Source organism: Crocuta crocuta, unplaced genomic scaffold, assembly GCF_008692635.1.
Source record: "Crocuta crocuta isolate KB4526 unplaced genomic scaffold, BGI_CrCroc_1.0 scaffold85, whole genome shotgun sequence".
NCBI classification, from domain to species: Eukaryota; Metazoa; Chordata; class Mammalia; order Carnivora; family Hyaenidae; genus Crocuta; species Crocuta crocuta.
The window spans coordinates 3,765,986-3,782,625 of NW_027530620.1; the positions used below are offsets into that span (position 1 = coordinate 3,765,986).

At 37.4% G+C, this 16,640-nt stretch overlaps 1 protein-coding gene across 4 annotated transcripts in view; it reads left to right on the forward strand.

Moving 5' to 3' along the window:
- PATJ (PATJ crumbs cell polarity complex component) overlaps positions 1-16,640 on the forward strand; it is a 391,357-nt gene that overhangs the window by 77,820 nt on the left and 296,897 nt on the right. For all 4 annotated transcript variants that reach the window (XM_077768086.1, XM_077768084.1, XM_077768085.1 and 1 more), the window contains 3 exons: positions 3,307-3,516; positions 9,009-9,128; positions 10,986-11,381. In XM_077768086.1, coding sequence (XP_077624212.1) covers positions 3,307-3,516; positions 9,009-9,128; positions 10,986-11,381 — 726 coding nt within the window. The remainder of the gene's footprint in view (positions 1-3,306; positions 3,517-9,008; positions 9,129-10,985; positions 11,382-16,640) is intronic.

The following is a 16,640-nucleotide window of genomic DNA, read 5'->3' on the forward strand; positions in this document are numbered from 1 at the left end:
TTATTTACCGAAATAGGAAGAATTAGAGGGTTTAAAATTAAGGTAAATGGTCATAAGAACCAATGGGAACTTAAAAAAAAATCTACATGGGGTCTCAAAGTTGGGTAGAAGTCTTAAGAAATAACCATTATAACATTTTGTTTGCTATAACATGGGTATGATTGTATGGGCTAGAGTGTTCAGGAAACAGACTTTTCTGATGATGAGTAGCCTAAATCAAGCTGGTTTTTAAGCATTTTTAATGCAGCGAAGCCTCAAGAACAGCAGTTGCCCTAGTAGGCAGGAGCAGCTGCTGTCTTTCCATAGGGTGGTGCTGCATGTGATGGCCCATGAAAGGAAATGACTGTTACTCATTAAAGCAACTTCATTCAGCTACCTGGGAAATCACACAGTTAGAAAAGTCATCACAGAAAATGAAATAGTGGTTTTCCATAATGGGGCATCTTCAGAAATGGATGATTTGTCTTTTTTTTTTTTTTTTTTTTTTTTAAATGACAAAGATGCTGCCATTGGGTTCTCTTCTCCAGGAAAAGCGGTGGTAGATTGGACTTAGTGTTAAGAATAACTAGAGATCGAAGTCTGAATAAATTTTCGTAAGGAAGCACACCTAGTACTAGCTTGAGGTCTAAAGAAGACTGCACTTTGTATAAATGAATGCTCACCATGACTGTTCTATAATAAGGGAAATGTATTAATCGTTCTTTTTCTGTTATTTCCCAGTTAATCTTTCTCTGAAATGTTTCTGATTATCACTTCAGCTGGTTTGGTTACATTTTGAAAACCTGTTCACCCAGTTAAGGTTAAAAATAGTACTTTCTGGTTTGGCGTTCTATGAAACTGCAAGAGATTGCTTGCACTAACCTCGTGAAATCATTTATTTGCTTTTGGTGTATTGCTTTTGGTGTGTTCTACTGTTGCAGTTTTCCCTAAGAAAGTTTAGAAATTATTAATATGAAGTAATGCTAGCTGCTTTCTGTGCATTTCATGAAAGGAATATGCTATTATGTAGTTTCCCTTCCCCCCTAATAAAAAAGCCTTTCATCATAAACTGACATCCTAAATGAAGGACATAATTGTACAGCTTATTTATTAGTGTGTCAGACTTAAAATGTAATGGTTTCATATTTCAGAATGAAAAGTGTGTTGTGATTCATGGTTGCTGGTGACAAAATAGACAGCTCTTTTATATCTGCACTGATTGCCTGCTGATATACCACTGTACTTTTTTTTTCTTGTTCTTTTCTCTTCTCTTCCTATGCAATAGCTCCCTCTACTTGAAAATATTGGTGTAATTATAGTTTAGCACTGTGTACTTTATTAGTGAGTATTCGTGACTAATTTTACTTTCAATTCTCTTTGTAAATTTGAGGTGTTATATATATTGGGGTATGTTAGCAATTTATCAAGAATCTCTTGACCTTGGAGCAGAAAAGCAAGGTTAAGGAGAGAAACAACAGTTACGTTTGAAGGCATTTTTCAAGGAATTAGCTACATGGCTTTTTGCTGATTTAAATATGACATATTTGGTTAAAATTCTGTATAGTACTTGAAAATGAACCTTGACGTCCAGAGCACAGAGGTATAGAAAACTGAATCAGAAACTTCGAAAGAACCATCAGCCATTTCAAACTGACAAAACCTGGAACTTGGCACATTCTCACTTTGCTAATTCCTAAGTCTTCTGATTCTAACACAAAACATGACACTTTCTCTTTTGTCAGGAAGGGTTCAATAGTAGCAAAATCTCCTGTTATTCCATCTTGCCTTTATGGAACAGTATGTGCATAATGAAACTGTGGGAACAACATAGACAAACCAAGGGTCATGTTTGGGATTTGATTATTTTTTCTCTTGCTTAAAGTTTGAGGTTTAGCTATAGTACTATTATTTTGTTTTATTAAAAAAATTTTTTTCAATGTTTGTTTATTTTTGAGAGAAACAGAACATGAGCAGGGGGAGGGGCAGAGAGGGAGACACAGAATCTGAAGCAGGCTCCAGGCTCTTAGCTGTCAGCACAGAGCCCGACGCAGGGCTCGAACTTACCAACCTTGAGGTCATGACCTGAGCCAAAGTCAGATGCTTGACTGACTGAGCCATCCAGGCGCCCCTGTAGTACTGTTACTTTAAAGTGGAGCAAGTGGCAGAGCATGGTGGTCAAGAGTAACAATTTAGGAGTCAGACTGATTGAGTTTAATCCTAGCTCTGCTGCTTACCACATGGGTAATCTTGGCAAGTTCCTTGAGCTTTCTGAGCCTTAGTTTCCTCATCTGTAAAAACAGAGACAAGTGTTAGCGTAAAGCACTTAGAATAGAGCCTGACACATAGTAAGTGCTGTATATCAGTGTCCAATAAAGTAAAAAAATAATGGACTGGTTATTAACCAAATGTATTTATTGAATGTCAACATTATCTTCAGTGCTGCTTAATAAAAAGAAAAATGGGGCCTTTCCAGGAGATGAGAGAGATTTTCACATTAGTGTTGTTCACGAAGTGACACTCAATTTTCTTATATCAGAATAGTTCTTACCTACGTGTCCCAATATCATGTTATTAAATTATATATTTTTTTAATGTTTTATTTCTAGGAGAGAGAGAGACAGCATGAGCAGGGGAGGGTCAGAGAGAGAGGGAGTCACAGACTGAAACAGGCTCCAGGCTCTGGGCTGGCAGTCAGCACAGAGCCCGACGCGGGGCTCGAACCCACGAACCGCGAGATCATGACCTAAGCGAAAGTCGGACGCTTAACCGACTAAGCCACCCAGGCGCCCCATTAAATTATAAATTATAATTATGTTATTTTTAAACAACTATTTTCATGCAGCGGGATATTCCATGGATTCTGTGTCTTTTTTGGACTTTGTTTTAGCAGGAGGACTTTATACTGGTGGAAGACATAACAATGAAGTATCCTTTATCATAGTACACTTAACGCCTACTTATTGTCCAAGAGCAGACTTGTCCGTGGTCCATCATGTGGATGTTTGAGGATGTCAGAGAATCTTACTCAACTGTCAATAGACTTCTTGTGGTCCAACAAAATAGCAGTTTTCAAAAGTTTAAAGAAGAAATTTATATGTATTGAACCCTCAGATATGTAACCGCAATTGTTAGGATTATGTTTCCACCATGATATCAGCTGATATTTGTGTAGATGTATAGAGTGATATTTTAACAGAGGTCTTGGGAAGAATTATTACCAGAATACTGGACACTTATAATAAATAGTCAATTAGAATCATGAATACATGTATTTTCAAAAATGGACTCATTTTCTTTCTTATTTTACTTCTTTACTTGATCCTTTAGGACCCTTTGGATCCCACACGATCAGTGATTGTGATCCGTTCCCTGGTGGCAGATGGTGTTGCAGAAAGAGCGGGGGCACTACTACCTGGAGACCGCCTGGTCTCAGTCAACGAATACTGTTTGGAGAACGCCACACTTGCTGAAGCCGTGGACGTGTTGAAAGCTGTGCCACCAGGCATTGTACACCTTGGCATCTGTAAGCCTTTGGTGGTGAGTGCTCAATTTTGTTACTCTAGGAGGTGATAATAGTGTTAACAGTCGAGAACATGCATTTTGGAGACAGATGTGCCCACTTTTGAATCCCTTTTCCACTGCTTACTCTCTGTGTATCCTATGACAAATATCCTATGTCCTTGACTTAAAAAATTAGCAACATAATGTCTGCCTCGTAAGATTTCGGGGACTAAAGACTATGTTCATTAAGTGCTTAGCACATTATATAAATAGTAGCTGCTAACATTACTAGTCCTCCTACCACTTGTACTACTATTTTTAGCTTCATGCTTTTAGCACAGATCTGTAAGTTCTCATCACATTCCTTATGATGTAAATTAAAATAAGTCTGTGCTTTTTAACTTTCCCATGGGAATGATGTTGAGATGTCATGATGAGTTGAAATCCAGGTAACTATATCGTTTTAACATCTATATGGCTTTGGCATTTTAGTACACTTTTCTGCCCTTCAATGTACCTCATAACCCCTAGGATCTAGAAGTCTGTGTGGTCAAATCATTTTTAAGTGCTCTTACTGTGTAATCTTTTTGGGTGGGGAGCACATGGAGCCCAACTTGGGGCTTGAACTCAGGACCCTAAGATCAAGACCTGAGTTGAGATTGAGAGTTGGATGCTTAACCAACTGAGTCTCCCAGGTACCCCTTTCTGTTTAATCTTTTTTTTGTTTGTTTATTTTTATTTTGAGAGAGAGACAGAGACAGTGTGTGAGCAGGGGAGGGGCAGAGAGAGAGGGAGACACAGAATCCAAAGCAGGCTCCAGGCTCAGCTGTCAGCACAGAGCCTGACGTAGGCTTGAACTTAGGAGCCGTGAGATCATGACATGAGCTGAAGTCGGACACTCGACCGACTGAGCCACCCAGGCGCCCCTCTTACTGTTTAATCTTATGTACTAGGTCAGATTAATGTTTATGACTGAGGGCCACATTACAGTTAGGGTGCTTTTGAGGTTTCCCAATGCAACAGGTACTTGAAGATAATTTTCAAGCAGTAGGAAAATATTACTGAGTGCTTACCCTATGTCAGCCAGTATTTTAAACCTTTTACTTACATTAACTAATTTAATCCTCTTGGAGACCTTAAGAGGTAGCCCTCTTATTACCCTCATTACACATGAGCCTATGAAGACCCAGAGAACTGAGCATCTTATCCATAGTGATGTAACTGGAAAGGGACAGAGTAAGAATTCAGCAAGGTGTCCTCAGACCCTGCACAGTTAGCCACAGTGCTTTATATTTAACTTGTTGCTACCTTGGTTCGCACAGCTTGTCTGAAACAGATAGATGGTCTTAAGAGAGTGCTGGGACTGGATTTTAAGAAACCTGGACTCTGTTTCTAGCTTTCTTACAAGTTAGCCCAGTGGGGTTCTCAAACTCAAAGATATATAACATACTTAAGAATCAACTGGGAGATGGTTAAAATGCAGTTTTCCAGGTCCTACCCTCAGAGGTTCTCCTCTGGTCATGGTGATGGTTATTTAGGGATCTGCCTCTTTAGCGAATCACCCATGTAATTTGATGCTGAATTTTACACTTTGAGAAACATTGCACTAGGAATTTGATCATAGGTACACCACTCTTCTTCCCTGAGCCTTTTTTTTAATTTCTGAAAAGACTGAACAATACTTGAGAACTCCTAAAATCTTTAACTCTAAGAAATACATTGATAAACTACATGAGTGTGTTAAATTACTACGTGTGTCCAATTATTAGGTAGATACAGATATGTTCATATATAGATATATATAGATTCCTGTATTACACATAGTGTTTATGCATTGGGGAGCCTCAACATGGCCTTTGTGAATTCCCCATAAAGATGCCAGTATATTATACTATCAGACACTATAAATATTTAAAAATGGATTATTGCACACAGCTAATCAAGTTCTCGACTTTGTATTGTATATCTGGTGTTTGACTGTTGCTGTAGCCAACGTGAGACAACAGGAGATGCCTGATTTTATTTCTGGACAAATTAAGTTGGGGGGAGGAACGTGATATTTTTATGGAGATCTCATCTTCTTGGTATTCTGATTGTGGGGGGAATTTCATCTAGATTTTCCCTGATGATTATTTGCCTAATTGTTTGGGCTGCCAGAAGAAATCACAAACTATTTATCTAAGTCCTAGAGGACTTGGACAGCTTGACTTCACTCTGACGCAGTTTAAGGAAGTGTCAGGTAGTGTAAAAAAGAGAGCCTAGTTACCAGCTTGGTGTGGATTCCTGTGCTGTTTCTGACATAGGTGGGGCTGCAGACTTTAGGATATCAGGGCCACATTCTGAGAGGGTTTTGGAATGTAGTAACTGTCAGGGAGACCTTTGCCTAGGCTTCTCCTGGTGAGTAGAAGGCTTCCAGGATACTTGGGAGCTGGAAGCCACAAAAGGGATGAAGAGAAAGGTCACTTTTAGGGTGGTAAAAAAGTCTTAGTGGAATGACCATTAATTCCTTCTTAATCATCTGGGGACTTTTAGCAAAACCGTTCACTCACGAGCTGTAAATAGTAATGATGGATCTTCTGAGTCTCTCTCTCTCTCTCTCTCTCTCTCTCTCTCTCTCTCGTGTCCACTTGGTGGCCACTTACCTGATCACATGATGTTTACTGAGCTTTCACTCAGTCCTCTGCAGAAGTAGGGTAGAGAGGGTGAAGAAGTGGCCCAAAGTCAGCTTGCGGCAGAAAGACTATGAATATATAAAAGTTAAGAAACATGGCTTTTATTAAGTCATATATTATATAGATTTACATTATACAAATATGTTTATATATTTTTATGTCAACCATAAGTGGGGCTTATCTTCTCTTTTCATTTTTTTTTTTAACATTTATTTATTTTTGAGGGAGAGAGACAGAGCACCACCAGGAGAGAGGCAAAGAGAGAGGGAGACACAGAATCTGAAGCGGGCTCCAGGCTCTGAGCTGTCAGCACAGAGCCCGATGTGGGGCTCAGACTCATAAGCCATGACATCATGACCTGAGCCAAAGTTGGACGCTTAACTGACTAAGACATCCAGGCACCCCCTGATACATTTCTTAATATTGAGGTCCTTTTTTAGTAAAGTGATGTTTTTTAATTTAAGAAAGGTTTTTGTTTTTTTTTTAACTGCAAATATAATGTGTCTCTTTATTTAGTCGGATCTTCTTTTACAGTTTTCTCCTTAAATGTGCTATGCAGTGTTTTTTAAATTTAATACTGAGATAATTTACTGGGTTCCTCCCCCCCCTTTGTGAATGATGTGTTGTTTTTTATTACATTTTTATTAAATTAGCTAATGCTGAAGTGGCGGTATTGATATGGACTTCGTAGTTTGATCCTCTGTCTGACAACCTTGTGAAACTCTCGTTTCTGCTTCTGTTGAATTTTTTTCTGTAAAAAAATTATTATTTTGGAGGCATCTGGGTGGCTTAGTTGATTGAGCGTCTGACTTTGGCTCAGGTCATGATCACACTGTTTATGAGTTAGAGCCCCACATCAGGCTCGCTGCTGTCAGCACAGAGCCCACTTCCCTGTCCCCCTCTCTCTGCCCCTCCTCCTCTCATGCTCCTACTCTCAAAAATAAACATTAAATTTTTTTTTCTTTTTTCTTCTCATGGTAAGTGTTACTCTTAATCCCCTTCATCTTAATCCCCTTCACCTATCCACTGCCCCTTCCACCCCCAGAATGTTTCTTGGTTTGTCCCTTTTTTCCTTCTTTGCTCATTTGTTTTGTTTCATAAATTCCATCTCACTCATACAAGTGAGAACATATGGTGTCTTTCTCTGGCTGACTTATTTTGCTTAGTATTATACTCTCTAGCTCTGCACATGTTGTTGCAAATGGCAAGATTTAATTCTTTTTTAATGGCTGAGTAATATTCCATTGTCCATATACACCACATCTTTATCCATTCATCTATCGATGGACACTTGGGCTGCTTCCATAATTTGGCTATTGTAAATAATGCTGCAATAAACATAAGAGTGCATATGTCTTTTCAAATTAGTGTTTTTGTATTCTTTGAGTAAATACCAAGTAGTGGAATTACTAGATCATATGATATTTCTCTTTTTAACTTTTTGAGGAACTTGCATACTGTTTTCTGCAGTGACTGCACCAGTCTGCATTCCCACCAACAATGAACAAGGGTTCTTTTTTCTCTACATCCTTGCCAACCTTGTTGTTTCTTGTGTTTTTGATTGTAGCCATTCTGACAGGTGTGAGGTGATATCTCTTTGTAGTTTTGATATGCGTATCTCTGATGATGCATGATGTTGAGCATCATTTCATATGTCTATTGGCCAACTGGAAGTCATCTTTGTAGAAATGTCATGTTCATGCCCATTTTGTAATTGGATTATTTGATTTTTGGGTGTTGAGTTATATCAGTTCTTTTATATATTTTGGATACTAACCCTTTATCAGATATGTCATTTGCAAATATCTTCTCCCATTCTGTACTTGGCTTTCGTTTTGTTCATTGTTTCTTTTGCTGTGCAGAAACTTCATTTTGATGTAGTCTCAGTGGTTTATTTTTGCTTTTATTTCCCTTTCCTTAGGAGACCTATCTAGAAAAATATTGCTATGACTGAGATATCACAGGCAGAGAAATTACTGCCTGTACCCTCTTCAAGGATTTTTATGGTTTCAGGTCTCATGTTTAGGACTTTAATCCATTTTCAGTTTGTTTTTGTGTATAATGAAAGAAAGTGGTCCACTTTCATTCTTTTGCATGTAGTTTGAGGAATACTTAAAAGAAAAAAAAAAGTTTGAGAAGCTTTGACCTGAATATGGCTTTCTGTTTAATTATTAAAGTTTGTTCTAATGAAACAATTTGCATAAAGTTTATTGTGTCCTTGCATTTAATGGAAAGATGAGAATTAATCTGAATAGAGCTCAAAATTAAGGTATTTTCTTGATTATAAAAATGTTCCTTTAGTTGCTAGAGGCAGGGAGTTGTGGGCAAGATGGGTGAAGGTGGCTAAAAGGTACAAACTTCCAGTTACAAATAAGTCTTGTGGATGTAATGTACAGCATAGTAACTATAGTTAACAATACCATATTGTATATTTGAAAGTTGGGGGTGCCTGGTTGGCTCAGTCGGTTGAGCGTCAGACTTCGGCTCAGGTCATGATCTCACGACTTGTGGGTTTGAGCCCCGCGTCAGGCTCTGTGCTAACAGCCAGCTCAGAGCCTGGAGCCTGTTTTGGATGCTGTGTCTCTCTCTCTGACCCTCCCTTGCTCACGCTGTCTCTCTCTCTCTCTCAGAAATACATTAAAAAAATTTTAAAAAAAGAAAATTGCAGATATAACCAAACTTACTGTGATAATCATTTTGCAATATATACATATATCAAATTATATTGTACACCTAGTTAATACAGTGTTTAATGTTATATGTCAGTTATATGTCAATAAAAAAGAGCTTCACAGTTGACAAAAACATGTCTTCAGTTGTGCTAAAAAAATAAAAAATACTGCTTCTATTTTTCAGGAAGATGATAAAGAGGGAGAAAATCATTATGTTTTACATTCAAACAGAAATGAAGACAAGATTGAACTTTCAGAAACAATTCATGATATAAATTCATCTTTAATACTCGAAGCACCCCAGGTATTTAGTAAATTGATTTCCTATTTGAATGGTTTACTGTGAGCTAACATTGATACAAAGAAAAAGACAAAAGCTTGTTCTCACTCTCTAGGCTAAAGAGATTCAAATTAAAAAATCCTCCTCTCTTTAGTTTTTTAAAAGTGAAATGGTTTTCCTCTTGTATGACATAGGCTTCATAAATGACATAGGCCAGATATAAGTCATTTTCGAAGCACAAACATATTTTATATCCCTAATATATTCTTACATTTTTGAGGGTAGAACATATGTTTGAAAATAGGCATGCATTTATTTTTTTTTCTTTTTTTTTTTTAATAGTTNAGGCATGCATTTAAAATGCTGTAGAAAACTGACCTATACCAAAGGGCTTCTTATTCAGTACTTTCTCAGCAAAAGTTATTTAGTTAAAATTGTCTTTATGCTTTAATTTTAGGAAGTATATTTTGAAGCTTTTCCTTTTTTAAGTCTTAAAATGAATTGCATTTATTTTGTTCTTTGCAGGTAGAGGATGGTGTATGGTTTTGCTTTACTTGATAGCAACCATCTGGTGATATTTTTTGCATAAGTTATTGTCAGTGCCTCAAGCTGATGTTTATTTCTATACTGTACATTGTGGGTTTTTTTAGTGTCAACATTTTTTTGTTAAAATTTTATAAGTATATGACCTCTTTTTTTTTTTTAATGTTTTTTATTTATTTCTAGGAGAGAGAGAGAGAGAGACAGCGTGAGCAGGGGAGGGTCAGAGAGAGAGGGAGTCACAGACTGAAACAGGCTCCAGGCTCTGAGCTGGCAGTCAGCACAGAGCCTGACGCGGGGCTCGAACCCACGAACCGCGAGATCATGACCCAAGCGAAAGTCGGACGCTTAACCGACTAAGCCACCCAGGCGCCCGTGACCTCTTTAAATATACACTGTAAACACACCTTTAAAAAAATTAGGTTGCTGTATTTGATACACTGTGATAATTTAAAGGTGGGAAATAGTAGATTCATTTAATGAATTTATATTTGGTAATATTTAATGAATAGGTCCCCACATAGGAAATGCCACTGATCTCTCAGGAGGAATTGGGCCTCACTGTGCTCAACACTCCGAGGACCCACCAGGGTTAGGTTAGAGGCTCAGCTAATCCATACATTTCTCAGGCATTACCCAGGAACTCAACAAAGTTTCTGCACATATATGGCTATTTAGTTCCAGTTGTATGTACTTGATCTTCTAATTAGTAAAATATAAATTGATTAAGAAGCATTCTATATTCAATCCTTTTTGCCATGTAATTTCAGTACAGAGGAAAAAATTATAAGTCTGTTACAGGGGCGTATTATAAAATAGTCGTATTCAAAGTAGTTGAGATATACTTCCCATATCTTTAGTTTATAGAGAATGCTTTTTGATAATTTCAATAGCCATAATTTATTTTGAATTTAGTTAAGCTTGAAAATCCTGACTTTTAAGTTTTTGCTTTCTTAGGGAATAGTGTGATATGTATATTTATGTACTACTTTTCTATGAGACACATGAGTTAAATATTCAGGGTAGCAGTTTAACAAGATTCTTATTTGTGATTAAGAATTTTCAGGTGGTTAATGTATAACAAACCTTTTAGAATAGTCATTCACCTTGCCAGTGGCAGATTTCTGCCTCTTACTGTTTGTCCCTTTCCTGCTTTGAGGGTTGTATCGGAGTGAGCATTTATTTCTCTTCCTCTGTGATGGAGAGCAGTTCAAGTTAACTGTGGCTGGGCATGGAATGTGGTCACTGCAGTTCTGTCGGGGGCTCACCTTCCAGTTAGTATGTAGAGTGCAGCTATAAAGCAGGGGCAGTTCAAATTATTTTTGCAACTTCTGTTTACAGGGATTTAGAGATGAACCCTATTATAAAGAGGAACTTGTAGATGAGCCATTCCTAGATTTGGGAAAGGCTTTCCAGTCCCAACAAAGAGAGACAGACAACAGCCAGGAGGCCTGGGAGATGCGTGAATTTCTGACTCCTAGATTGCCGGAGATGGGGGAAGAAAGAGAGATGCTTGTGGATGAAGAGTATGAGCTATATCAAAATCGCTTTCAGTCCATGGACTTGTATTCCTCATCGCACCTGCAAGAGGCTGCTCCTGTTCCCTCTGTGAAGGAACTTCATTTTGGCACACAGTGGTTACATGACAGTGAACCGCCTGAGCCTCAGGAGGCAAGATCTGTGATGAGTATCTATTCCCAGGAAACACAGCAGTATGGCTATAGCACTGAAAACATGGTAAGGGTTGAGAACAGATCATCTACATCTCCCCCCATTCTGATCCCCTCCCTCCCTAGCCTATTGCTAAGTCCTGTAAATTTTTAAAAAAAGTAATGGAAAATGTAATTTTTGTAATTAATCATCTTTTCAGGATGCATCATACTGTGTTCTGCCGTAAGTATATACTGATCTTTGCTGGATCACATAACCTCTAGTGAGAGTCAATAAGCTGCAGTTACCTTCTATAGTGGTTTATAGTGGGGTTTTTTGCCTTGCTTTTTTAGTGATATATTTCTCCACATTATCCATTTCAAAGAAGAGTTCTTTGCCCATTTGTGATTCTTTATCCGCTCAGAGATATACAGCTTTGTATTTCTCACATAGTGTATTTGTATTTATCAGTGAAAATCAAAGCAAAATTAAAGATCCATTGTTTATGTCTTAGTTACCCACACTGTTCTGTGTTATGTATCATACTAAATAGAAGATCACTGAACTCTAAAAACATATCTTTACATTTGTGATATTACCTGTTTTCAGCCTGGCTGGGAAGCAGTATATTTCAAAAGGTTTGCCCTTGCTATTAGATCACCAATAAATTTTATTTTTATAAAAGTAGAGTTAACTCGTCACCACTTGGAATCTTTCAGTGAGGACATTTTTTAATGTTTTGGTTTTGTTTGTTCATTTCATGCTCCAGATTAACTTCCAGACAAATGAAAAGAAACTTATTATATAGGGATATTTTTTTAAAGCCACTTAGCAATATGTTTAGGTACAGTGCACTGTTGCCCTCATAGAGGTCAGCAGCTTTCCTGCAGGGCTAGTGGGGGGAGGGTAGTGTGCTTTTCTTTGCTCTATCACGGGGCCCACAGGACTGCTTTCTTTGTTCTCTCCTCCCTCAAACCTATCCTCCTTTCTCCCCTTTTGCAAATGCTATGGGTTCTTCTGGTATTCAAGCTGCTATACAAGCTGTATTTGTGGAACCCTCGAGGATTACCCATGATGAAGGACTCTGGGTAGCCTACCAGAGAGCAGATGTTTTGGGGTTATGTGAATAATGCCTGGATATGGGAAGAGGTAACAAAAAATCACCTGGTGTGTTGTCCTTGACATTGGTGCTTTTCTTTCCTCGCTAGTCCTATTCCTGTATCACTAAGTATTTGAACTCAAACAAAATATTCAGTTATGTGGAACAAATTCTAATCACAGTGTTCATAAATACTCACTTGTTGTGGCTTTATTCTATAAAAGGAAAATCTTCTTTTCCCCCAAATATAAGGCAACCTGAAATAGAGGCACATTTTAATATATGAATTTTTAGGGTTCTAGATGAAATAGTCGAAGGTACATTCACAAGATTTACTTCCTAAACTTAAACATTCACATTTTAAACACTGATAAATGTTAATTTTTTTGCCTATTGTTACTATCTTAACTTTCATTTAAGTTGTTTGAGATACAGTAATTTTCTTAATGTTTATTTTATATATTTTGAGAGAGTGCAGGTGGGGGAGGGGCAGAGAGCACGGGAGAGAGAGAATCCCAAGCAGGATCCCTCTCACCATCTGTCATATCATGACCTGTGCTGGCTGAAGTCAAGAGGATGCTTAACAGACTGAGCCACCCAGGTACCCCAAGATACAGTAATTTTTGAATCCTTACTATCAGTCAAAATTTTGTCCTGATCTCAAGTACTCATTTGCAAAGCAGTAGGCTTTAAAAGAATTCCATTCAGAAGCGCATAGTGATGGTCTTCACAACACAACCACTTATTCTGTTGTTTGTTAAATAAATTACTGTCTATTTGAAACGCTGGTTTGTAAGAACATTCAGTGCTCACAATTTGAAAGACACGCTTCCTAATTACTGAATCTCTGTTAAATTTCCTGGCTTCCTTTTTATTTTCCATTTCTGATTCTGTGAAGTGACCTCTGTAAATTCCCTAGAGTGGCATTGATTAAAATTGTTTCAGACCTAATGTGTTTAGTCTGCACAAAATTTTATTGTCTTTAAATAATTATATGTTCTTGTTTGGGGCATTAACTCTTTTTCTCCCTTTTTGAACTCCACAGTGAAGACAGTGTAGGGAGAGAACATTTTTTTCCCTTTAACCTCATTGGTTCTGTGGCTGGGCCATGGAAATTAAGCTGATGAAAGATTAACAAAAGAAAGACAATTTATTAACAGGTGTGGCATGCACACAAGCAGGAGAAACTCAGTGATGAATAACTCAAAGGAGTGCTTAGAACTCGGGCTTACCTAGCATCTTAACAAAGAACAATACTTTTCTAGAGAAGAAACAAGACAAAGGAAAAGGGGTTTAGGTTTTAGGGTCAGAGCTGTAAAAGGGTAAATATAAGGAGGAAATTGATGGAAGGTAAGGGCTGTTTTGTTATGTATTTTTCTCTTGGTGCCATCTTTGAGCTAAGCAAAATCCTAGAGTCCTCTCTGGTGATTAAGAATCAGGGGAAGATAACTTCTCTGTGTCTGCTGTTTCTCATTTGTCTTCCTCTCAAAATAATCCTTATGCCAAAGTGGCATGTTTTTGACAGAATGTTCTGATTCTCTGTAACAGTTAGACACATAAGATCTGGGTGGGCTTGAATCTTTATTTACCCTCCTCTCAGAAATATACTCCTGTGATGAAAATTTATTATCTAATATCACAATCCTTGGGTAGATTGTTAACATATTTGAATATAAATAAGTAATTCTCAATATTCTTTTATTTAGAGAGTGCCCTCCAGAAGGGTAGAGTGACATTATCATTTCTGTTTTTATTGTAATATTCATTTTGGGGTAGCTATATTTGTGGAGTGCAAATAGTACCCAGCTACTTAAGTTTACCTTTCTCTATCACTCATTTAGTCCATTTTAATTGAAGGGGTAAAACCAAGATTTATAGATCTATTTTTTTTACTTTTAGTTGTAGTAAAATACACATTATAGTAGTCCCCGTGGTTTCCCTTTCACAGTCCAGTTACCTGTGGTCACCTGAGGTCTGGAAACCAAGGACCCTCCTTCCAACATTCTCAAAAGGTCACTAGTAGCCCAACATATGCCTGCATCAGTCACCTCACTATTGATCACGGGCATTTTATCATTTCACATCATCATCATTAAAAGAAGGGTAACTACAGTGCAATAAAATATTTTGAGAGAGAAAGAGACCACATTTATATAACTCTTATTGGAATATATTCTATTTCATTATTATTGTTAATCTCTTACTGTGCTTAATTTATAAATTAAACTTTCATAATAGGTATGTATGCATAGGAAAAAACAGTATATACAGGGTATAGTACTATCCTGGGTTTCAGGCATCCACTGGGGGTCTTGGAATGTATCCACCAGATAAGGAGAGGATACTGAATATAAAATTTACTGTTAAATCATTCTAGGTTTACAGTTCCAGTAGCATTAAGTACACTTGCATTATTGCACAATCATTATCACCATCCATCCCCAGAACATTTTCATCTTCCCAGATTGAAAGTCTGTACCCATTAAACAGTAACTGCCCATTCTTCCCTTCTCTCATCCCCTGGCAACCAACTATAGTTCTACTTTGTTTGTCTAAGGATTTGACTCGGTATCTCATGTAAGTGGAACCATACAATAGCTGTCCTTTTGTGTGAGCCTTATTTCATTTAGCATAATGCCTTCCAGGTTCATCCACATTATGTGTTGGAATTTTGTCCCTTTGTAAGGCTGAATAGCATTCCATTGTATGTGTACACCACAATTTGTTTACCCCTTCATCAGTTGATGAACATCTGGGCTGTTTCTACCTAAGGCTATTGTGAATAATACTACTGCAAACACTGGTATACAGTATCTGTTCAAATCACTATTTTAAGTTTGTTCTGGTATTTAGCCAGATGCAAAATTGCTAGATCATATGGTAATCTTATGTGTAATTTTTTGAGGACCCACCATCCTGTTTTCCACAGTACCTGCACCATTTTACATTCCCACCAGCAATGCACAAATCTTTCAGTTTTGCCACATGCCTGCCAAAACTTTTTTTTATATATATATATAGGTGTAAAGTAGTATCTTATTGTGGTTTTGATTTGTAATTTTCTAATGATCAAGAAAAGTTGAGCAACTTTTCATGTGCTCATTGGCCATCTGCTGAAGAAATGTCCATTTTTTTTTTTTTTTGCCCCATTTTAAAGATCTGACTTGGGGGGCACCTGGGTGGCATTGGTTAGGTGTCTGGCTTCAGGTCACGATCTCATGGTCCATGGGTTTGAGCCCTGTGTTGGGCTCCGCACTGACAGCTCAGAGCCTGGAGCCTGCTTTGGATTTCTTTTCTCCCTCTCTCTCTACCGCTCCCCTGCTCATACTCTGTCTCTCTCTCAAAAATAAGTAAAATAAATAAATAAATAAAATAAATAAATAAAATTTTTAAAAATAAAAGATCTCCCTCCCTCTCAGAAAGCCTCTCTGCCCCTCCCCTGCTCATGCTCTGTCTCTCTCTCAAAAATAAATAAGCATTAAAAAAATTAAACAAANCAGATGTCGATTTTCTTATTCCTCATATAGCTGTCATACACTTTTTAAAATAAGTCCCAAAATTGCTGTAAAATATAAGTACTCAGTGCTTATCATTTCTTCTTTATTCCCTTCTCTAAGAAATTCTTCTTGTTTTATTCTAGGCAACTGGTTAGTTGTATCTCCTTTCTCACCCCAATTTAATATTAGAGTTGAATATCCCCATTAGATATCTGATATAGTTCTATACTTAGCTATATTCATAATCTGTATGGAAAAAGCTAGCAGTATTTGGTTCATCAGTTTATGAGGGGTCTTTCTCTTACCATTGAGGTCTGCCCAATATAACTTAATGAAAAAAAAATGGGGACCCTGTAAAAGATGTTATTCACCTTTTTGTTTTGAAAAACCTCAATTTCCAACAACAGAGAAGGACATAGGTGTTATTCATCTTAAATGAGTTGAGGTATATTTGTATGGTGGCCCTAATGTTGTCATTTAATCTTATGCTTACAAAAGTTTTTAAAATCTCATAATAAAATATTTCAGTGAAGATTGTATGTTCTGGAAGATTGTTACTTTGGGAAACCATAGAAGACATGTATCAAAGGAAGACCAGTGGAAAATGCTAAAATGACTATGCTTATCTGCAGGCTTTAGGTTTGAGTAACTGGTGTTTGCTAGGCAGATAAAAGTGTCAGGAAAAGGTAAAGCAAGAGCTCAGAGCTGTAAAAATTCGTCAGTGTTGCTATCTAGCTGTGCTCTAACATG